Consider the following 22,742-nt stretch of genomic DNA (forward strand, 5'->3'; position numbering starts at 1 on the left):
TAAAATGCTGTAATTTACTTACAATTAAGTTAAACTTGCCAATCAAGAGCTACATTCTTATTGCCTTACTTGGCCTATCACAGTGTACTAGCCTAGGTATATCATATTTGGGCCTTGTTACACAAAGTGTGGTACATTGACCATTATCCACCAAAAGCCTTTGAACCCCAAAATCTTCATGGGGAAAGCTTAGAACTGGCATTTTAAATGAGTATTTCAAGTAAATTTGTTGCATCCACAAGTCTGTGAACCACCACTGTGATGAAGGGATGTGAGCCTGGCTTATGTAAAGACATACACACATGAAAGTCTGACTCATATACTGCATTTGTATGAAAAAAACAAATGAAAAATTAGGCCAAGGGAGTTGAAACCTTTATTTTTTTCTCTCAAAGAAATTTTATCAATTACCAAACATGAGCCATGTCTCCTATTCCCATGAAGTGACGAGAACAGGAAGGGAAAAAAAGGCATCGACAGATGGGGTGTCAATTGGTGAGGGATGAGACCAGCCGTTGCCCTTTCAAAAATACATTTGCTTCTTGGCTGTAAATTCTACAGTGCAAGACCAGGCACTGGGATGTGGGCTGTCTCTTAATTAATTCTTTATAGAGCCAAATTAATCTTCTTCCTCTAAAACATGAAATGAGGACAAGAGGAGATGTGAGTTCTCTACCACCTATCTCCACTGCCTCCCCCCTTCAGAGGCCAACGGCTTGGCAACGTGCAGTTCCTGCTGCTCCTCACCCAACGCCACTGGCCCGTCGGCAGGTAGAACTATTAGGACTCCTCTGCGACCTGCTCCCTGTGACCCCAAGATAAGTGTTGGTCCCTCTGTTCTCCAACTCAAATGTCACTGTTCTGATTATACAGAGGCTACCTGAGAATCTTTTTCAGGAAGTCCACAGGAAGGTGACTTTCAAAACTGAAGTGTCTAGAGGACAGAGGGTAAATGTTTCTTCCTCCTCGTTCATTCATTCTCATGTTTTCTTTCTCCCACATGAACAGGTAATTCTCTTTCTTCTTAGAAAGACGTTAAGTGGCCTTGTAATCATTGCCCCTGGCAAGATGATCATGATGAGCAGGCTGCCAACTCCACAAAATCAATCTAGGGAATGTTTACACAAGGACATCCAAACTACAACTCATTTGTTCAGCTCAAGTTGCCAATCTGGAGATTGGCACAAAGCCCTCAGTTTGCCCTGGAATTCCTGAATTCAGAGGCATTGGGCAGGCATCAACCCATATTAACTCCAGGTCTGCCAAAGATGAATGCAAGGAGATAGGTGGGAAAGGTGACCACGGTCACTGGATTCTGTGGTTAAGAACAAGTGGGCGAGAGTAAAGTCTGGGCTCATCTTCTATCACAGGTGAAAAGAGCTTGACAAGTTTTTCTAAGACTTACGCCACAATCTAAAAATGATTCATTCTGCAAGGCATAAAATAGTTCTTGCTTTATAAAAATAGTACCACGATTTTTTAAAAACTGCACTTCTACCAAAGGAACCATGTTTCAACACTGAAAAATAGGTGTTCCACTTAAAGCAGAACAAGATACACCACCCACATCCATCCCTTCTTTCTCTGTTCCCCTCCCAACCAGAGTCATGTCACTCCCAGGACACTGTTCTGCATGGCACAGATGCTAGGGCCACCTAAGGCCAGGAGACTTTGGGGACCCTGCATGGTCAAGCACACCAGTACTGAAAAGCAAAGGGTCAGCTGTCTTCATCTAAGATTTCTGGATGTTCCTTCCAGAAAGCATCCCCAATGATATCGCAGTGTAAGGGCACCGCCTTAGTCCTGGTCCGGGTCACCACCATCTTTTTTCCTTCCATTTCTGCTGGCAGCCTAACTTCTTTTGTCGTGACTTCATCCACCTATAGGTAAAGTTAAAATATTGACACATTAACTAGAGAGTAGGTTTGGGAGAGAAGAGGGAGAAGTGGGGGAAGTTTACTTTTTTACTTTATATACTTCTGACAAATACATATTTTCAGGCATATATATATATATGAACATATATATACATATATATATATATATATCAGAGATATATGTATATCTCTCACCATACATGAATTTCTTTACAACTAAAATACTTTTTAAAAAAGTTATGTTGCTATATTTTGAAAGGAGACCTTAGGAACAAAGAAGGGATGCTATGTTCCTCGTTAGCAATAACCATAAAATTAAAGACATTTCTGCTCTCCCACCTGCATTAAGAAGGATCCGAGTCTGTGCCAAACAAATGTTTTAAAAATACGAATAAAAGAGCTGAAGCTGCCAGTGGGATACCTAATACCCCTTAATACTTGAAAACATTCATTTCAGAAAAAAATACTTTAGACAGAAGGAAATAAATTTAGAGACTTCATTACGCCCAGGAGCTGGATCAGAGCAAAAATATTGGTAGAATTAAGGATATAGATGAATGCATGGACAGAATATTAAGTTAAGTATGAATGTCTAGGGAAGCCCTCAAACATTCTGCAAGGGACAGAACCCTCACACATAACATCAGTTCCTCATATTATAGTTCTCATGGGATGGATGGACCATTTAATGGAATTATCCAGTGTGGGAGAAATTGTTTTTTTAAATGTTCTCTGAATGCAAAAATTCTCATATCTGCACATCTGCACTATACCTGTTTAAAGGGGTTTGATTAGATTTGGGGAGAGCTTATGACATAGAAAAATAAGTGTAATAATTCTAAAATTCTGTGATTCTACTTACAGAATGGGGGAGTCCAGATCACAATGTTCACTGACAAACTGACAAAACGAGCATCCATAATAATAATCTATAGCATCTCGTTTCGGAAAGGGTCTAAATTGTGCTAGTGACTGGAGTCACATCAGCATACAGGCAGCAGGCAAGACAAAGCCTGGGATGGGCACAGGCTTTCCTTCTGACCTCCGTTTTTCCTCAGACATAACAGCATTACCTTCTGCCATATCAACACAGTTCCCTTCCTATACATCAGTGGCTCATTATTGTAGTTGATGTTGAATTCGGAAAATAAAATCTCATTCTTGTCTGCTGTAAGAGTTCCCTGAAGAAATAAAAACAGATATAAAAAGCTTTGTAGGTCTTTTCTCTCCCCTAACCCCACCTATCCATTCCACTCTCTATCTAAACTTCCACAACAAATCAAGAAGTGGAAGCATTTCATCAAACATCATATAGGTGTTAATGAATTTTCATTTTAAAAGCAGTTCAAATCTTATTTAAATATCAAAATTCATAAAATTCTCTTTTGTAGCAAGTAACTGGCTTTACAAGTCACTACTGTGATGGGGTGAGAGGAACTAATAGTAAGAGTACCGATTCTGTACTAGATAGCTTTTGTATTATTTGACCCTCATAACCATCTCCATTTTAGAGATGAGAGCTCTGAAGCTTAGAAAGATTATATAAATTTTCCGAGGCCAAAAGTGCTCTTATTCGTATAAGAATCAAAATCTGATCTCAGCACTTCCAAACTCTGGCTAGATCTACCAGTCTTCCTATTATTGCTACATATGCAACTTTATCATTATTGTTAATAATGACAACCATTTACTGCGTCATTATAACGTCCCAGGCATTGTATTAGGAGCTATTACAACACATCATCTCATTTCACGGTTAGTTTTCCTACAAGTAGCTTGGTCATCTAATAATACAAGCCAGTATTTATTAAGTACTTACAGTGTGCTCTCTACTAGCCTTTATGTGTTTTACATGCATCATGCCACTTAATTCTCACCAGAAATCTATGAGGTAGGAACTACTATTTTCTACATTTTACCTACTAAAAACTAAGGCAGAGAGGATAAAATTAAACAAAAGCCTCTGAGTACAATTATTTGACCCCCCGAGCCTAAACTCTTAATGATACACAGAAGTCCTAACCCCAAGAAACTCCAGGTCCCCAGCAGGGATTGACAATCATGAAGCAGCCAGGTGGGGCTGACAAAAAAAGAAGAGCAAGTGCCCTTTACAGGGGGCAGCCTATACACAGCTCCAGCTAAGCATTACCATGTGGGAGTGTAGAGCCATTAATTCCATTTTCCAGCTGAGGACACTGAGGCTCAGGGAGTAGTAACAACTTATCCACAGTCACAAAGCAAGCAAGCAGCAGACCTGCTACGAGTATGATCTTTATATCTTTTCAAAACAAAACTGTAAAAATTTAAGAGCTTAAAAAGAAGGCCAAATGTCATGAGAGAGCATAAACTGTCCCCCCTTAAGTATTAATGCAGTTAAGATCTTTATACCTGTAATCTCTCTTGGGCTTGTATTGGTGTTAATCCAGACTGCTGTACTAGTGCCCAGAAAACTGTATTATAAAGATTATTGATGTGACCTGTAAAGAAAACATAGTGGCACTGTGTATGCACATAGAATCTTTATTCAATATTCACCCTTCAAAGAGTACTGGAACCCCACCTCTCTCCTCTTTAAAGTAAAGAGACCGCAGAGACATATAATTACTTGTGCAAAGCCATACACAGGGAACACAGGAGGAAGTGGTCAAGCAGAAAAAACTTATTTCCTAACAGTTTTTTTTGTTTTGTTTTGTTTTGAAATATATATATTTATTTATTTATTTAATTTTTGGCTGCATTGGGTCTTCGTTCCTGTGTGCAGGCCTTCTCCAGTTGCGGCGAGCGGGGGCCACTCTTCGTTGCAGTGCGTGGGCCTCTCACTGTGGTGGCCTCTCCTGCTGCAGAGCATGGGCTCTAGGCGCATGGGCCTCAGCAGTTGTGCCACGTGGGCTCAGCAGCTGTGGCTCACGGGCTCCAGAGTGCAGGCTCAGTAGCTGTGGCACACGGGCCCAGCTGCTCCGTGGCATGTGGGATCCCCCCGGACCAGGGCCCGAACCCATGTCCCCCGCCTTGGCAGGTGGATTCCTAACCACCGTGCCACCAGGGAAGCCCCTCCTAACAGTTTTATCCTGTCATTTCAGTTGTGCTTTACACAAATCTGTTAACTTGTGCATTAAGCTAAGGAATATTTTCCAAGTTATTTGATTTATATTATTCCCACCTCTCTTCCAGCTCTCCTGGCAAAATCAAGACACACCAAATGAATAAAAGTCTCACAAACATTTCATCATAGTCATGTAAGGAAGGGTCACAACTTGAATACCCACTGAAGCCAGCACAAACATAGATGTGTAAAGCAGAGTTCCCAAAGGAACAACAGGGAATGGTAGAGGCTGAGGCACGCTGGCTCCTATGTGCATGAATGTGTGCCTGCGTGTGTGTGTTTGTGTGTGTGTCTGTGTGTATAAAGGCAGCAGTCACCACGCAGGTTCTGACCAATACTAAGTGGGAATATAGACCTAGTATTGCCAGATCTTCTGATTTTTCCAAAAAGAAAAAAAAGCTGGAAATAGGTAGTATTTACATAAAACCTGCCAATTTTTCAAGTATTTTCAACTAATTTTTAAAACTTGAAATACTGCATTCCAAACAAAATACATGAGTCAAAAATGTATCAGATCATCACCTCTAATATAAGGAATCAGTAGTTTAACTACATCTGTTTTTTTGGTTTCACTTACAATCGGCTTGCCGCCAGCTGAGATAGTCCTTTAAGGTCTGGTTGCTAGGATACACCACGACTCTTCCATCAAAGCCTGGGGGATACCGAAGGGGCTGGTCCTCAAAGTAATCCCGCCAGTAAAACACATAGCTGGAGGCGAACTGGGAGACCACGTGAGTCATAAACTTACTTTCAAAAGGCACAGTGGGTGGAGCAAGAGAAGAGAAAATACATGATATTAATTCAACACCATGACAGGGTCTGTGGGTGTAACAGAGAGATAACACAAACTGTCCAGCAAGCCAAGAGATAAGATGCGATGGGTCAAGAAAAACTATTTTAGTATTTCAGTTATATATTTAAAATGCAGCCTGTCTCTCCTTCTAGTCCTATAAGTAATTTACTAACGTCAAATGTTCTTCCATAACATGTGACGTGAATTTATGGTTCAAGAGGTTTTTTTTCAGGTCTTGGAAGGAGGGGAACCATTGTTTTAAAAACATCCCAATTCATTACATGATCTGTCTCCTGTGAGAATTTCAATATACTGCCAAATCAAATATCAGATTTGTCTAATTTGTACTCAGATCCTCCTTAACTAAAAGTTTAGTTTCTGTTTCTAGTCTTAATGTTCAATGCCAGATCAGTCTAGAAGCTAAGGTGATGGGGAATAGAGAGAAAAAATTAAAGAGGTATACAGAATGCTCAGGTAACAGATGGAAGTACAACAGTCTAACCTGTTATATACATACATTCTGCAGTTGCAAATACTACAGTCTGTAAGTCTGTGATTAAGATAAGCAGAAGCCAAATGCTGGTAGGAAATATTCTGAAGGGGCTAGGCCACAAAATTACCTGGCTCTTCTTTTAAACCAATTGCTTTTCCGCTTGAACACAAAGCTGTACTCATCACTTTGTCCATACGCAATCACAATATCCTCCAGTTCTTCCATTACGGTTTGGGCACATTTAGTCATTAGATGGAGAGCACGGCTGTCATTAGGTTTTGTAAAGTTGTGCTTCTCAGCAAACCTTCATAAGGGAAAAAGAAGAGGGAAAAGGGCATGGGTGGAAGAGAACTTGTCATTAATACCACAGATCAAAGAGGCTGTTCAAAGAGGAAGATACTGTAATAGTGCTGGGAGTCCAGACATTCCAGTAGCCACAACCTGATCCATTTCGTTAAGAACTCTAGTTTTTCTTGCTCTAACCGAGAAAAAGGAACATAAATACGAAGCCTCCATTCCCTTTTCAGTGAAATGGAGATTAAGTTACTTCATAGGATTCTCCTGAAGATTAGAGGGAGATAACAAATGTAATTATGCCTGGCTCCTTGGAAGTGCTCAATAAATATTAACTACAATAATCATTACTAAAGTAACACTTTTTAAGACTTAAATTCCCATCTTTCTGCTACACTTCTTTCTTTTTTTCTGACTTTTCCCCTCCTGAATCCAGTCCATGTGTCCTGCTACTTAATAATGAAACAACATACTCTACAGTGTTGCCCACAGCAAGGCCAAAACGGGCCGCTGAACAGTCAGCCCTCAAAGGTACCTACCAAAATAGCTTGTCAATTTGTTGAAGAGCTGAAATAATGGGCCCGAGAGTGACTTTTCCCACCACAGTCTTGCTAATGGACACCCCAAGCCAGCTCCTCACCAGGCGAGCACCGTGTCTCGTTTACCCCGCCTAGCTCGCGTTCAAGCCGGCTGTAGCCAGCACGCAGGGTGCTCAGTGCCGCGCGCTCACTGGCTGCCGAGTTACCCCGATAACCATGAGCTAGGGGCTGCGACAAATGTGTCGCATTCTCTGGAAGCACTGGCGAACCACGCAGCCCTGAGCCCAGCTCGCTCACCGATGGAAATTCCTGCCGTCCAGCCGCACCACCACCCAGCAGTGGGCAAGGCATGTGTCGTCAGCCTCGAAGTCCCGCACGTACTCGAACTTGCTTTTTGCCATTGCCGCTCCCAATTTCAAGCACCGTCTCAGAGGGACGGAAGTGGCAGCCAAGCAACCGCGAACTTTCACGGCGCCGGCAGCCCACATTTCCCCCACGGAAATGAAAGCACCAGAGAGCTCCGCCTCGGAAGTTCCTGTGTCTTCTCAGGGTCGCTCTAGCCGTAGTGGAAGCCAGCATCTCTCTCGCCTCTCCTTGTAGTTCTTCGTGGACTTCCGGGACTGGAAGGAGGGTTCCATTCTTTTAGCACTGCTCATGGTTGCTCGCCGGTCTCCTAACGTCCTGCAACAAATCATTCTCACGAAATTTAAAAAAATTCATTTCTGCCCAAGTTTGAAGGTTTGTGATTTTTTTTCTTTCCAAATAGCATTTGTTAATTTGTTGTAGAAAATGTGGGATATATCGAAAAATATAATTAAGAAAATTAACACTTCATGTCTCCCCTCTCCCTGTCAAAGCACTGTGGATGGTTCCTTATGGTCTCTTTTTGTATATGTATGTTTACACAGGGAATACACAAAATTGGAATCAGACACCTGTACAATTTTTATATTGTTTCCACTCACCTCGAGTATTTGCCAATGACATTAACTATTTCAAAGAGTGACTTAAAATAAATTAATTAATTAAAAGGACTCATTCTAACATACGTAGTACTAAATTAAGTCATTCAACTTTTTCACAAAGACTCAGTGCTTGAGATCTTGTTGCTGGTAGATACTAGTAACAGTAAAACCCTAATATTTGTACGATGCTGTATGATTTATAAGGCTCTTTTGAATTCATTACCGTCATATATATACCCCTCAAGAAAATATCATTCAAACAATATAAAAGGATATATGGTGAAAAGTAAATCTCTCACTGACTCCTAACTCCCTACTTTAAGCAATCACTGTTACCAGTTTCTTGCATATCCATTCAGGGAGAGATATAGAAATAGAGACAGAGATGAACATAGAGATAGAGATGTGTTTTGTTTTGGGGCAAATTATGCTCAGAGACTGAGACTGTCTTTGCTAATATTTTATTTACTATAGGTTCACTGTGGGAATTATAATTTCACAAGCCAATAGCACACTGGATATGTCTCTTAATAAGCCAATAAAGAAATAACATACTCCAGATGATAGATTGCTTACACTATTGTTCCAGGCAAGAGGAGATAAGAGAAAGTCCAAATTCAGTTGAGGTGTATCTTTCCTATGCGGTTGGTTCTCAGGAGAGTTGGCTTGGCCAACCACAAGTTGATGTCCAGATGCCAGCTAAACGAAAGCGGAAAGTCCCCTGTTGCTAGAGTATGTTGTTAGGGAATGAAGCCTGGTGTTGAGGTGCAAGATGATCTTTGCTGGGTCCCTGCACAGCTTTCGCCAGTGCTGGTAAAAGAGTCACTTTTACCAGCAGAAGCTTATGCTCCAAGGGTCTTCAGAGAGCTGTTAGGTCAGCAAAGAGTCACCTTGCCCAGGTCAAAACTCTCAGATAGTCCTCACAAACTCCTCACCACAGTTGCTTCTTAGCCTGTTTTTATTGATAAGCCCCCAGTGGGGCCCCTCAGCAGTTGAGCTGCTGGGTGCTTATCGATGACAACAGATGAGATAATGACATCCTGACACAACTTACTTCATTCTTATAGCAAAACAACTTTATTTCTTTACTTTTTTTAAAAAAAAGAAAGATTCTTAAATTTATTTATTTATTTATGGCTGTGTTGGGTCTTTGTTGCTGTGCGTGGGCTTTCTTTAGTTGCGGCGAGCTGGGGCTACTCTTTGTTACGGTGCACAGCCTTCCCACTGCAGTGGCTTCTCTTGTTGCGGAGCATGGGCTCTAGGCACGCGGGCTCAGTAGTTGTGGCTCGTGGTCTCTAGAGCGTAGGCTCAGTAGTTGTGGCGCACAGGCTTAGCTGCTCCACAGCATGTGGGATCTTCCCGGACCAGGGCTCAAACCCGTGTCCCTTGCATTGGCAGGCGGATTCTTAACCACTGCGCCACCAGGGAAGCCCAAAACAACTTTATTTCTAAAAACAACTTTTTTTTTGCCTTTGCCATAAACAAGTGGATTAAAACAACTTCACTTTAGTCATAAACAAGTGGATCTGAAATCATATCAAACCACTTGGAGGTTTCTGGAGCAGCCTAGCCCAGTAGATGAGAAGGAGCAGTGATGTGGAGTAGCTGAGGAAAGGATGGGGATACCTCACTGCAGTCCCCCTCAGCTTTGGGGGCCTAGAAAAGATCATTATCAGTCCCATAAGAAGGATCTCAGAGGTTGGTGGGGGGCAGGAGCTGGGAGTTGCCTCTGGCGCCACTGGGCAAGTACAGTCTCCCCTCCTGGAGAGGATATGGAGACAGACAGAGCTAGAAGGGCCAAAGGGAGCTATGGCTGCTTCTCTTCAAGGGATGCTTGGAGGATCAGGCTGGTGCTAAAAAAATGGCCCCAGGCACCATGCCAACCCAGGAAGAGAGGACTTCGCACCACCCAGCCAATTACGTAGAAGGCCTCTGCCTTGTCTACACCCTAGTTCAGCCCTCAATGGGAATTAAGCCTTGAAAAGAGGGGAGTGATGCAGAGAATCTCAGAACCAGAATGTGCCTCCCACCTCCTTCCAGGTTGTTGGAGTGGGAGCAGAGTGAAAGAGCAGACCCTGGACCTCCCACTCCCAGCCCTTTCAAGTAAGAGGCCTGGCCTGCACTGGGGCTTTGAGGGAGGGGACACTTTTCACAAAAAGACAAATACTGTATGATTCTGGAAACTTGATGAGGTGCTTAGAGAAGTCAAATTCATACAGACAGAAAGTGGAATGATGGTTGCTAGGGGATGGGGGCAGTGGGGGAAGGGGAGTTGTTGATGAGTATAGAATTTCTATTTTGTAAGATGAAAAGAGTCCTGGGGAATGGGTGCAGAATAATGTGAATATACTTAACAGCACTGAACTGTACTTAAAAATGGTTAAACTGGTAAATTTTTTGTTATGTGTATTTTACCAAAGTTAAAAGTTAAAAAAAAATTCTGCACATAGATATTTATGACCTAACTGCATGCTGACCTCTATTTTTCAAAAATTCTGTTACTTAGAAGATCATATACTCACTAAAACAGAAAGAAAAGTTGCCTTTGGTATGGAAGTCATGTTTCAGTTTGTCTTCCCTGATGCTGACTCATTTCATTTATACTAAGAACTGTATTATGTAAATGAAATTTAGGGTGGAGGCAGGTAAGAAGGAATAATTTGTCTCTAAAGTCTCCTTCCCTGCTCTGAACCACTGTAATCAAATTTCTGGCTGGGAGTAATGCATATGCTTCCAGGAACGAACTGCCTAGTTCTGTCACAGTTTTGAGGCAGAGAGAAGCATTAGGACATACTAGGACATACACAGGTATAAAATTTAGAACTATTATTCTAGAGTAAATTAATGATTACACATCTTGTAATTGCCATAATACATTTATTCTGAATTTTTGAGACATAGCTTGCATAGGTCAGAGTGAATGGATTTTATTTCTGAATAGTCATTGATTGTGTGTCCTTAAAGGGACATGCTTAGTCAACTACCCATTCTTTCTCTACTTAGCAGCAGTTCTGTAAGTCATGAGGACGTGGTCACTGGAGGGCTTGGAAAAAAATATTAGGAGAGAGACTTCCCTGGTGGTCCAGTGGTTAAGAATCTGCCTTCCAATGCAGGGGACGCAGGTTCGATCCCTGGTCAGGGAACTAAGATACCCCATGCCGCAGGCGGGGTAACTAAGCCCATGTACGGCAACTTCTGAGCCCGCGTGCAACTAAGATCCGACGCAGTCAAATAAATAAATAAATATTTTTTTAAAAAATTAGGAGAACAGAAAGGGGAAATTAGATGTATGTTTCCTAGTCCACTTGACCTTGTTCCACTTAATCTCATGAATTTACTCATTCATTGAACAAATGTTTCTTAATTTCCTACTATGTACCATGCACAACAGGATGCAACAGCAAACAATGCAGCCATGGTGCCTGCACAGTGGAGTTCATGGCCAATGACGGAGACAGACATTAAACAAGAGTTGCACAAGTAACCATTAAACTAGAATTGTGTTAAGTGTTGTGAAACAGGTTGGAGGCCCTGCCCTGATTGGGGGACTGGGGATGAACCATGAAGTTTCCCCTGAGGAAGTAATACTTAAATTGAGATCTGAACGATGAGGTCAAAAGACAGCTTGCTCTGCATGTTCCTAGAGTCTTTGAATTTTAATGTTGAATGAATATTTCACCAAAACATTTTGCTTGTACAAAGTTTTGGAAAAGGACCCGGAGTGACGTGAGTTTCCATATCATGGATCAGCCAATTAATAAATACCTAATAGGAACCTTCAATGTGTAAGGGCACTGGGCAAGATACTGACTGGGAAAATGTAATAAATAATCATACCTTCCAGGTGTAAGAAACTTAGAATTTTCAAACCATATTCTCATTTATTATCTCATTTTCCCTTTTAATGAGTGTGTGGGAGAGGCAGAAAAATAATTCTATTTTTTAAGAAAGGAAACAAACTCTGTGGGAGTTGGTTAAGTGATATGCCCAATATCCCATGGCTTCCACAACCAGAATTAGAACCCCGTCCTTCTGATATCAAGTCCAAGTCTTATCTACTCTATGACCTTGCCTTTCTATGTTTTAAAGGAATGAAGTGGATAGCTGTTTTTTTGCCTACTCAACATCCCTTTTACTGTCTTTTGCCAAAGGCACCCCACTGTCCTTTTCCCACCCTCAGACCATTTGGTTTATGTGGGGATAACCCTATCCCACCTTTGCTCCATGGTGAGCACTTGACTAAAACCACTGTAGTGTCACAGTGTGAATTAGAAAAATGCACCCTCTCCAGCAGATATAGTTGTGCACGAGGCAAAAGCGTGGTGTGCCCTGCACTGGACCTCAGCTCCTGCTTGTTCTCTTTGCAGTGAATAACCTGCACAAACACATGTGGCGGCCTCACTAATAACTGAGATCTGTCTAATCACGTTCAGAGATATGCACCTAGCCCAAGCCAGGTCAATGAGACAGTCTAGCACTGTGCTAGAATGACTGGGAAAATGAGACTCTCTTCCTATTAGAGTTGCTACACTGGTAGCCACAAAGCTTTAAGCAGGAAGAGCCCCTCCCTGCTCCACATTAAGCCTACACAAAGGGAAAAAATCTGAAAGATGGAGAAAAAAATTTCTGATGACACTGATCACCATGCCTGGAGCCAGTGCTACTCCTAGACTCTTATAAGTTCCAGGAAAGCAGGGAGGCACCTTGTTTAATATTTTTCAAAGCTGTATCGCCCTTGCCTAGAACAGTGTCTGGCACAAGGGAAGCAATCAATAAATATTTGTTGAGAGATTGAGCCAATAAGTTCCTTTTTTATTTATGAAATTGGGTTTTTAGATGTCTCAATTCATTGGGGTATAAATAAATAATAACTTCATTTTTTTCCCTAATAACTGCTCTCTCTTGTTCTCCTTTGTTGCTGGTTAGCAATTTCCTTAAAGAATCTTGTTCAAAACTATACCTTTCCATTTAGTAAAATGTATTAGTGTTGGTATTCAAATACTGGTCAAGAGCACAGTGCTCCCCTGCAAGGTAGGCAACTCTCCCTCTCTGCCCTATTCCACTATCAAGTCAGGATGGGGAGGTGGTTGATATAGCAGATCTGGTTTGGGTATCAGGGTGATGCTGGCCTTGTAGAATAAGTTGGGAAACATTTCTTCTTCCATTTTTTGGAATAGTTTGAGAAGGATAAGTGTTAACTCTTCTTTAAATGTTTGATAGAATCCATTTGTGAAGTCATCTGATCCTGGACTGTTGTTTGTTGGGAGTTTTTAAAATTATTGATTCAATGTCATTACTGGTATAGGTATATTCATATCTTGTATTTCTTCCTGAATCAGTCTTGGGAGATTGTGTGTTTCTAGGAATTTATCCATTCTTCTAGATTGGCCATTTTATTGGCATACAATTGTTTATAATACTCTCTTATGATCCTATTTCTATGGTGTTGGTTGTAATTTCTCTTTCATTTCTGATTTTGTTTATTTGGGCTCTTTTTTCTTTTTCTTGATGAGTCTGGCTGGCTAAAGGTTTATCAATTTTGTTTATCCTTTCAAGGAACCAGCTCTTAGTTTCATTGATCTTTTCTATTTTTTCTTTTTTTGGTCTTTATTTCTGCTCTGATCTTTATTATTTCTCTCCCTTTACCAACTTTGGGTTTTGTTTGTTCTTCTTTTTCTAGTCCTTTAGATTTAAGGCTAATTTATTTGTAATTTTTCTTATTCCCAGAGGTAGACTTGTATCACAATAAACTTCCATCTTAGAACTGCTTTTGCTGCATCCCATAGATTTTTTTGACGGTTTTTTCCATTTTCCTTTGTCTTTAGGTATTTCTTGATTTCCTCTTTGATTTCTACAGTGATAAATTTGTTGTTTAGCAGCATTTTGTTTAGCCTCCATGTGTTTGTTTATACTTTGTTTTTTTTCTTGTAGTTGATTTCTAAGTTCATAATATTGTGGTTGGAAAAGATTCTTGGTATGATTTCAGTCTTAAGCTAATTGAGACTTGTTTTGCGGTCTAGCATGTGATCTCTCCTGGAGACTGTTCCGTGTGCACTTGAAAAGATGTGTATTCTGCTGCTTTTGATGGAATGATCTATATGTACATCTATTAATTCCATGTGGTTTAATGTATCGTTTAAGGTCAGCGATTCCTTATTGATTTTCTGTTTGAATTTCTGTTTGAATTTCTGTTTGTCCATTGATATCAGTGGGGTGTTAAAATCTGCTGGTATTATGTTGCTGTCAATTTCTCCCTTTATGTTTTTCCATATTTGCTTTATGTATTTAGGTGCTCCTATGTTGGATGCATATATATTTACAATTATTATATCATCACAAGACTTTGTTTTGAACTCTATTTTGTCTGATATAAGTATTGCTACCCCAACTTTCTTTCTGTTTCCATTTGCACAGGGTACCTTTTTCCATCCTCTCATTTTCAGTCTGTGTGTGCCTTTAGATCTGAAGTGAGTCTCTTATAGGCCACATATAGATGGGTCTTGTTTGTTTTCTTTCTTTATCCATTCAGCCACTCTATGATTTTTGAATGCAACATTTAGTATATTTACATTTAGAGTAATTATTGATAGGTATGTACTTATTGCCATTTTGTTAATTGTTTTGGGGTTGTTTTTGTAGTTCTTTTTTGTTCCTTTTTTCTTCTTTTGCTCTATTCCCTTGTGATTTGATGACTATCTTTAGTGTTATGTTTGGATTCCTTTTTCTTTTGTGAGTGTGTAGCTATTATAGGTTTTTGGTTTGTGGTTACTGTGAGGATCATACTACTATATATGTATATTATTATAATCAAATATAATTATATTAAGTTAATGATCTCTTAAGTTCAAATGCATTCTAACAACTCTGCATTTTTTAGACCTATTATTTCAGCTTTATTGAGGAATAATTGACATAAAATTACAAGATGTTTAAAATGCATGTTGTGGTGATTTGATGTATGTGTACATTGTGAAAGGATATCACCCATCTCGTTAATTAACACATCCATCACCTCACGTATTTATCCTTTTTGGGGGGAGGTAAGAACATTTAAGTTCTACTCTTTCAGCAAATTTCAATTATACAATACAGTGTTATCACTACAGTCACCATGTTTTTCGTTAGATCCTCAGACCTTATTCATCTTATAACTGAAACTTTGTACCCTATTACCAACCTCTCCTTATTTCCCCCACCCCCCGCCCTGGCAACCACTTTCCTGCTCTGTTTCTAGCCTTCGACTTTTTTTTTTTTTTTTTTTTTTTTAAGATTTCACATATAAGTGATTCTATGCAGTATTTGTCTTCCTCTGCCTGGCTTATTTTAGATTAATTACATTTAAAAAGTATTCCAACCAATGTCCTCAAAAGCTGTATAATCTTCCTTTACAAATCACAGTTTTTATTTAAATTGTATAAAAACCATATATGGTTTCCATTTTTTTTCTTATTAGTCATCAATTTTATACACATCACTGTATACATGTCAATCCCAATAGCCCAATTCATCACACCACCACCACCCCCCTGCCGCTTACCCGCCTTGGTGTCCATACGTTTGTTCTCTACATCTGTGTCTCAACTTCTGCCCTGCAAACTGGTTCATCTGTACCATTTTTCTAGGTTCCACGTATATGTCTTAATATACGATATTTGTTTTTCTCTTTCTGACTTACTTCACTCTGTATGACAGTCTCTAGATCCATCCATGTCTCAACAAATGGCCCAATTTTGTTCCTTTTAATGGCTGAGTAATATTCCATTGTATATATGTACCACATCTTCTTTATCCATTCGTCTTTCGATGGGCATTTAGGTTGCTTCCATGACCTGGCTATTGTAAATACTGCTGCAGTGAACACTGGGGTGCATGTGTCTTTTTGAATTACGGTTTTCTCTGGGTATATGCCCAGTAGTGGGATTGCTGGATCATATGGTAATTCTATTTTTAGTTTTTTAAGGAACCTCCATACTGTTCTCCATAGTGGCTGTATCAATTTACATTCCCACCAACAGTGCAAGAGGGTTTCCTTTCCTCCACACCCTCTCCAGCATTTGTTGTTTGTAGATTTTCTGATGATGCCCATTCTAACTGGTGTGAGGTGATACCTCATTGCAGTTTTGATTTGCATTTCTCTAATAATTAGTGATGTTGAGCAGCTTTTCATGTGCTTCTTGGCCATCTGTATGTCTTCTTTGGAGAAATGTCTATTTAGGTCTTCTGCCCATTTTTGGATTGGGGTGTTTGTTTTATTAATATTGAGCTGCGTGAGCTGCTTGTAAATTTTGGAGATTAATCCTTTGTCAGTTGCTTCATTTGCAAATATTTTCTCCCATTCTGCGGGTGGTCTTTTCGTCTTGTTTATGGTTTCCTTTGCTGTGCAAAAGCTTTAAGTTTCATTAGGTCCCATTTGTTTATCTTTGTTTTTATTTCCATTACTCTAGGAGGTGGATCAAAAAAGATCTTGCCTTGATTTATGTCAAAGAGTGTTCTTCCTATGTTTTCCTCTTAGAGTTTTATAGTGTCCGGTCTTACATTTAGGTCTCTAATCCATTTTGAGTTTATTTTTGTGTATGGTGTTAGGGAGTGTTCTAATTTCATTGTTTTACATGTAGCTGTCCAGTTTTCCCAGCACCACTTATTGAAGAGACTGTCTTTTCTCCATTGTATATCCTTGCCTCGTTTGTCATAGATTAATTGACCATAGGTGTGTGGGTTTATCTCTGGGCTTTCTATCTTGTTCCATTGATCTATGTTTCTGTTTTCGTGCAAGTACCATATTTTCTTGATTACTGTAGCTTTGTAGTATAGTCTGAAGTCAGGGAGTCTGATTCCTCCAGCTCCATTTTTTTCCTTGCTTTGGCTATTCAGGGTCTTTTGTGTCTCCATACAAATTTAAAATTTTTTGTTCTAGTTCTGTAAAAAATGCCATTGGTAATTTGATAGAAATTGCATTGAATCTGTAGATTGCTTTAGGTAGTATAGTCATTTTCACAATGTTAATTCTTCCAATGAAGAACGTGGTATATCTCTCCATTTGTTGGTATCATCTTTAATTTCTTTAATCAGTGTCTTATAGTTTTCTGCATACAGGTCTTTTGTCTCCCTAGGTAGGTTTATTCCTAAATATTTTATTCTTTTTGTTGCAATGGTAAAGGGGAGGGTTTCCTTAATTTCTCTTTCAGATTTTTCATCATTAGTATATAGGAATGCAAGAGATTTCTGTGCATTAATTTTTTATCCTGCAACTTTACCAAATTCATTGATTAGCTCTAGTAGTTTTCTGGTGGCATCTTTAGGATTCTCTATGTATAGTATCATGTCATCTGCAAACAGTGACAGTTTTACTTCTTCTTTGCCAATTTGTATTCCTTTTATTTCTTTTTCTTCTCTGATTGCTGTGGCTAAGACTTCCAAAACTATGTTGAAGAATAGTGGCAAGAGTGGACCTGCTTGTCTTCTTCCTGATCTTAGAGGAAATGCTTTCAGTTTTTCACCACTGAGAATGATGTTTGCTGTGGGTTTGTCATATATGGCCTTTATTATGTTGAGGTAGGTTCCCTCTATGCCTACTTTCTGGAGAGCTTTTATCATAAATGGGTGTTGAATTTTGTCAAAAGCTTTTTCTGCATCTATTGAGCTGATCATATGGTTTTTATTCTTCAGTTTGTTAATATGATGTATCACATTGATTGATTTGCATATATTGAAGAAACCTTGCATCCCTGGGATAAACCCCACTTGATCATGGTGTATGATCCTTTTAATGTGTTGTTGGATTCTGTTTGCTAGTATATTGAGGATTTTTGCATCTATATTCATCAGTGATATTGGTAATTTTCTGTTTTTGCTGTATCTTTGGTTTTGGTATGAGGGTGATGGTGGCCTCGTAGAATGAGTTTGGGAGTGTTCCTTCCTCTGCAATTTTTTGGAAGAGTTTGAGAAGGATGGGTGTTAGTTCTTCTCTAAATGTTTGATAGAATTCACCTGTGAAGCCATCTGGTCCTGGACTTTTGTTTGTTGGAAGATTTTTAATCACAGTTTTAATTTCATTACTTGTGATTTGTCTGTTCATATTTTCTATTTCTTCCTGGTTCAGTCTTGGAAGGTTATACCTTTCTAAGAATTTGTCCATTTCTTCCAGGTTGTTCATTTTATTAGCATAGTGTTGCTTGTAGTAGTCTCTTATGATGCTTTGTATTTCTGCAGTGTCCGTTGCAACTTCTCCTTTTTCATTTCTAATTTTATTGATGTGAGTCCTCTCCCTCTTTTTCTTGATGAGTCTGGCTAAAGGTTTATCAATTTTGTTTATCTTCTCAAAGAACCAGCTTTTAGTTTTATTGATCTTTGCTATTGTTTTCTTTGTTTCTCTTTCATCTATTTCTGCTCTGATCTCTATAATTTCTTTCCTTCTACTCACTTTGGGTTTTGTTTGTTCTTCTTTCTCTAGTTCCTTTAGGTGTAAGGTTAGATTGTTTATTTGAGATTTTTCTTGTTTCTTGAGGTAGGCTTGTATAGCTATAAACTTCCCTCTTAGAACTGCTTTTGCTGAATCTCATACATTTTGGATCGTCGTGTTTTCGTTGTCATTTGTCTCTAGGTATTTTTTGATTTCCTCTTTGATTTCTTCAGTGATCTCTTGGTTATTTAGTAACGTATTGTTTAGCCTCCATGTGTTTGTCTTTTTTACGTTTTTTTCCCTGTAATTCATTTCAAATCTCATAGCGTTGTGGTCAGAAAAGATGCTTGATATGATTTCAATTTTCTTAAATTTACTGAGGCTTGATTTGTGACCCAAGATGTGATCTATACTCGAGAATGTTCGGTGCACACTCGAGAAGAAAGTGTAATCTGCTGTTTTTGGATGGAATGTCCTATAAATATCAATTAAATCTATCTGGTCTATTGTGTCATTTAAAGCTTCTGTTTCCTTATTTATTTTCATTTTGGATGATCTGTCCATTGGTGTAAGTGAGGTGTTAAAAGTCCCCCACTATTATGGTGTTACTGTCGATTTCCTCTTTTATAGCTGTTAGCATCTGCCTTATGTATTGAGGTGCTCCTATGTTGGGTGCATATATATTTATAATTGTTATATCTTCTTCCTGGATTGATCCCTTGATCATTATGTAGTGTCCTTCCTTGTCTCTTTTAACATTCTTTATTTTAAAGTTTATTTTATCTGATACGAGTATTGCTACTCCAGCTTTCTTTTGATTTCTATTTGCATGGAATATCTTTTTCCATCCCCTCAATTTCAGTCTGTATGTGTCCCTAGGTCTGAAGTGGGTCTCTTGTAGACAGCATATATATGGGTCTTGTTTTTGTATCCATTCAGCAAGCCTGTGTCTTTTGGTTGGAAATTTAATGCATTCACGATTAAGGTAATTATCGATATGTATGTTCCTATGACCATTTTCTTAATTGTTTTGGGTTTGTTTTTGTAGGTCCTTTTCTTCTCTTGTGTTTCCCACTTAGAGAAGTTCCTTTAGCATTTGTTGTAGAGCTGGTTTGGTGGTGCTGAATTCTCTTAGCTTTTGCTTGTCTGTAAAGCTTTTGATTTCTCCATTGAATCTGAATGAGATCCTTGCCGGGTAGAGTAATCTTCTTTGTAGGTTCTTCCCTTTCATCACTTTAAGTATATCATGCGACTCCCTTCTGGCTTGTGGAGTTTCTGCTGAGAAATCAGCTGTTAAGCTTATGGGAGTTCCCTTGTATGTTATTTGTCATTTTTCCCTTGCTACTTTCAATAATTTTTCTTTGTCTTTAATTTTGCCAATTTGCTTACTGTGTGTCTCGGCGTGTTTCTCCTTGGGTTTATCCTGTATGGGACTGTCTGCACTTCCTGGACTTGGGTGGCTATTTCCTTTCCCATGTTAGGGAAGTTTTCGACTATAATCTCTTCAAATATTTTCTGGTCCTTTCTCTCTCTCTTCTCCTTCTGGGACCCCTATAATGTGAATGTTGTTGCGTTTAATGTTATCCCAGAGGTCTCTTAGGCTGTCTTCATTTCTTTTCATTGTTTTTTCTTTATTCTGTGCCACAGCAGTGAATTCCACCATTCTGTGTTCCAGGTCATTTATCCGTTCTTCTGCCTCAGTTATTCTGCTATTGATTCCTTCTAGTGTAGTTTTCATTTCAGTTATTGTGTTATTCATCTCTGTTTGTTTGTTCTTTAATTCTTCTAGGTCTTTGTTAAACATTTCTTGCATCTTCTTCATCTTTGCCTCCATTCTTTTTCCGAGGTCCTGGATCATCTTCGCTATCATTATTCTGAATTCTTTTTCTGGAAGGTTGCCTATGTCCACTTCATTTAGTTGTTTTTCTGTGGTTTTATCTTATTCCTTCATCTGGTACATAGCCCTCTGCCTTTTCATCTTGTCTGTCTTTCTGTGAATGTGGTTTTTGTTCCACAGACTGTAGGATTGTAGTTTTTCTTGCTTCTGCTGTCTGCCCTCTGGTGGATGAGGCTATCTAAGAGGCTTGTGCAAGTTTTCTGATGGGAGGGACTGGTGGTGGGTAGAGCTGACTGTTGCTCTGGTGGGCAGAGCTCAGTAAAACTTTAATCCTCTCGACTGCTGATGGGTGGGGCTGGGTTCCCTCCCTGTTGGTTGTTTGGCCTGAGGCAACCCAAAACTGGAGACTACCTGGGCTCTTTGGTGAGGATAATGGTGGACTCTGGGAGGGCTCACGCCAAGGATTACTTCCCAGAACTTCTGCTGCCAGTGTCCTTGTCCCCACGGTGAGCCACAGCCACCCCGCCTCTGCAGGAGACCCTCCGACACTAGCAGGTAGGTCTGGTTCAGTCTCCCCTGGGGTCACTGCTCCTTCCCCTGGGTCCCGATGTGCACACTACTTTGTGTGTGCCCTCCAAGAGTGGAGTCTCTGTTTCCCCCAGTCCTGTCGAAGTCCTGCAATCAAATCCCACTAGCCTTCAAAGTCTGATTCTCTAGGAATTCCTCCTTCCATTGCCGGACCCCCAGGTTGGGAAGCCTGATGTCAGGCTCAGAATCTTCGCTCCAGTGGGTGGACTTCTATAGTATAGGTGTTCTCCAGTCTGTGAGTCACCCACCCAGCAGTTATGGGATTTGATTTTACTGTGATTGCACCCCTCCTACCATCTCATTGTGGCTTCTCCTTTGTCTTTGGATGTGGGGTATCTTTTTTGGTGAGTTCCAGGGTCTTCCTGTCGATGATTGTCCAGCAGCTAGTTGTGATTCTGGTGTTTTCACAAGAGGGAGTGAGAGCACGTCCTTCTACTCCACCATCTTCGTTCCCAACTCTGCATTTTTACTTCCCCCCTACACATTTAATGTTTTTTTTTAAATTAATTTATTTATTTTTAGCTGTGTTGGGTCTTCGTTTCTGTGCGAGGGCTTTCTCTAGTTGTGGCAAGTGGGGGGGGCCACTCTTCATTGCGGTGCGCGGGCCTTTCAGTGTCGCGGCCTCTCTTGTTGCGGAGCACGGGCTCCAGACGCGCAGGCTCAGCAGCTGTGGCTCACGGGCCTAGTTGCTCCGCGGCATGTGGGATCTTCCCAGCCCAGGGCTCGAACCCGTGTCCCCTGCATTGGCAGGCAGATTCTCAACCACTGCACCACCAGGGAAGCCCACATTTAATGTTTTGACATCATATTTTACATCATTTTATTTTGTGCATCCCAAAATACTTATTGTGGATATAGAGGATTTTTACTATTTTTGTCTTTTAACCTTCCAAATAACTTTATAAATGGTTGATCTACTACCTTTACTATATGATTGCCTTTACTAATGAGATTTTTCCTTTCATAATTTTCATATTTCCAGTTGTGGTCTTTTCTTTTCCACTTAGAGAAGTCCCTATAATGCTTCTTTTAAAGCTGATTTGGTGGTGCTGAACTCTTTTAGCTTTTGCTTATCAGTAAAACTCTATCTCTCCTTCAAATCTGAAGCAGATCTGCCTTGCTGGGTATGGTATTCTTGGTTGTAGGCTTTTTCCTTTCATCATTTTGAATGTATGATGCCATTCCCTTCTGGCTTGCAAAGTTCCTGATGAAAAGTCAGCTGAGAGTCTTATGGGAGTTGTCGTGCATGTAACTAGTTGCTTTTCTCTGCTGCTTTTATGATTCTTTCTTTATTTTTTGTCATTTTAATTATTATGTGTCTTGGGGTAGACCTCTTTGGGTTGGGTTCATCTTGTTTGTGACTCTGTTTTCCTGGACCCTAATATCTGTTTATTTTCCTATGTTAGGAAGGTTTTCAGCTATCATTTCTTCAAATAAGTTCTCTGCCCCTTTCTCACTCTCTTCTCCTCTGGGACCCAACCTTAGTACACTTGATGTTAGTACACTAGATGTCGTCCCAAAGGTCTCAAAATTTTAAGAGACCTCATTTTTAAAAATTCATTTTTCTTTTTTTCTGCTCAGCTTGGGTGATTTCCACTATTCTGTCTTCCAGTTTGCTGATCTGTTCCATCTAATCTACAGTTGATTCCTTCTAGTATATTCTTTACTTCAGTTATTGTATTCTTCAGCTTTATTTGGTTCTTCTTTACATTTTATAATTCTTTGTTAAACTTCTCACTGTTTTCATATATTCTTCTCCCGGGTTCATTGAGCATCTATATGATCATTTACCTTGAGCTCTTTATCAGGTAGATTGCTTTTCTCAAATTCTCTTAGTTCTTCTTCTGGGGTTTT

The 22,742-nt window shown here is 39.8% G+C and overlaps 2 protein-coding genes and 1 long non-coding RNA gene across 4 annotated transcripts in view; 1 reads left to right on the forward strand and 2 right to left on the reverse strand.

Annotated features, from left to right (window-relative positions):
* Positions 1 to 22,742, reverse strand: part of LOC309656971 — a 222,452-nt gene that overhangs the window by 121,684 nt on the left and 78,026 nt on the right. The window lies entirely within an intron of this gene.
* Positions 1 to 22,742, forward strand: part of SOX30 (SRY-box transcription factor 30) — a 165,049-nt gene that overhangs the window by 86,029 nt on the left and 56,278 nt on the right. The gene's annotated exons all lie outside the window — the stretch shown is intronic.
* THG1L (tRNA-histidine guanylyltransferase 1 like) lies at positions 354 to 9,313 on the reverse strand. 2 transcript variants are annotated; one of them, XM_082453946.1, is made up of 6 exons: positions 7,397 to 9,032; positions 6,394 to 6,570; positions 5,558 to 5,727; positions 4,266 to 4,354; positions 2,951 to 3,058; positions 354 to 1,880 (listed from the first exon to the last, which is right to left on the reverse strand). In XM_082453946.1, exons 1-6 carry the CDS (start codon positions 7,585 to 7,587, stop codon positions 1,719 to 1,721), a joined length of 897 nt encoding a protein of 298 aa, XP_082310072.1. In that variant the 5' UTR covers positions 7,588 to 9,032; the 3' UTR covers positions 354 to 1,718. The 2 variants fall into 2 exon arrangements, with proteins under 2 accessions (XP_082310072.1, XP_082310073.1); XM_082453947.1 differs by lacking the exon at positions 2,951 to 3,058 and having other exon boundaries at positions 7,397 to 9,313.

The sequence above is a fragment of the Balaenoptera physalus genome (genome assembly GCF_965194825.1).
Source record: "Balaenoptera physalus genome assembly, chromosome: 3".
NCBI lineage: Eukaryota > Metazoa > Chordata > Mammalia > Artiodactyla > Balaenopteridae > Balaenoptera > Balaenoptera physalus.

Bases quoted from the DNA above. Each gene is read 5' to 3' on its own strand.
- THG1L (XM_082453946.1), bottom strand. From the start codon at position 7,587: ATGTGGGCTGCCGGCGCCGTGAAAGTTCGCGGTTGCTTGGCTGCCACT. The intron at 5,728-6,393 runs GTAATTTTGTGG...GCCTTTTGAAAG, and splicing joins TGGTTTAAAAGAAGAGCCAG to TAAGTTTATGACTCACGTGG. The intron at 4,355-5,557 runs GTAAGTGAAACC...TTTTCTTTACAG, and splicing joins CAGCTGGCGGCAAGCCGATT to GTCACATCAATAATCTTTAT.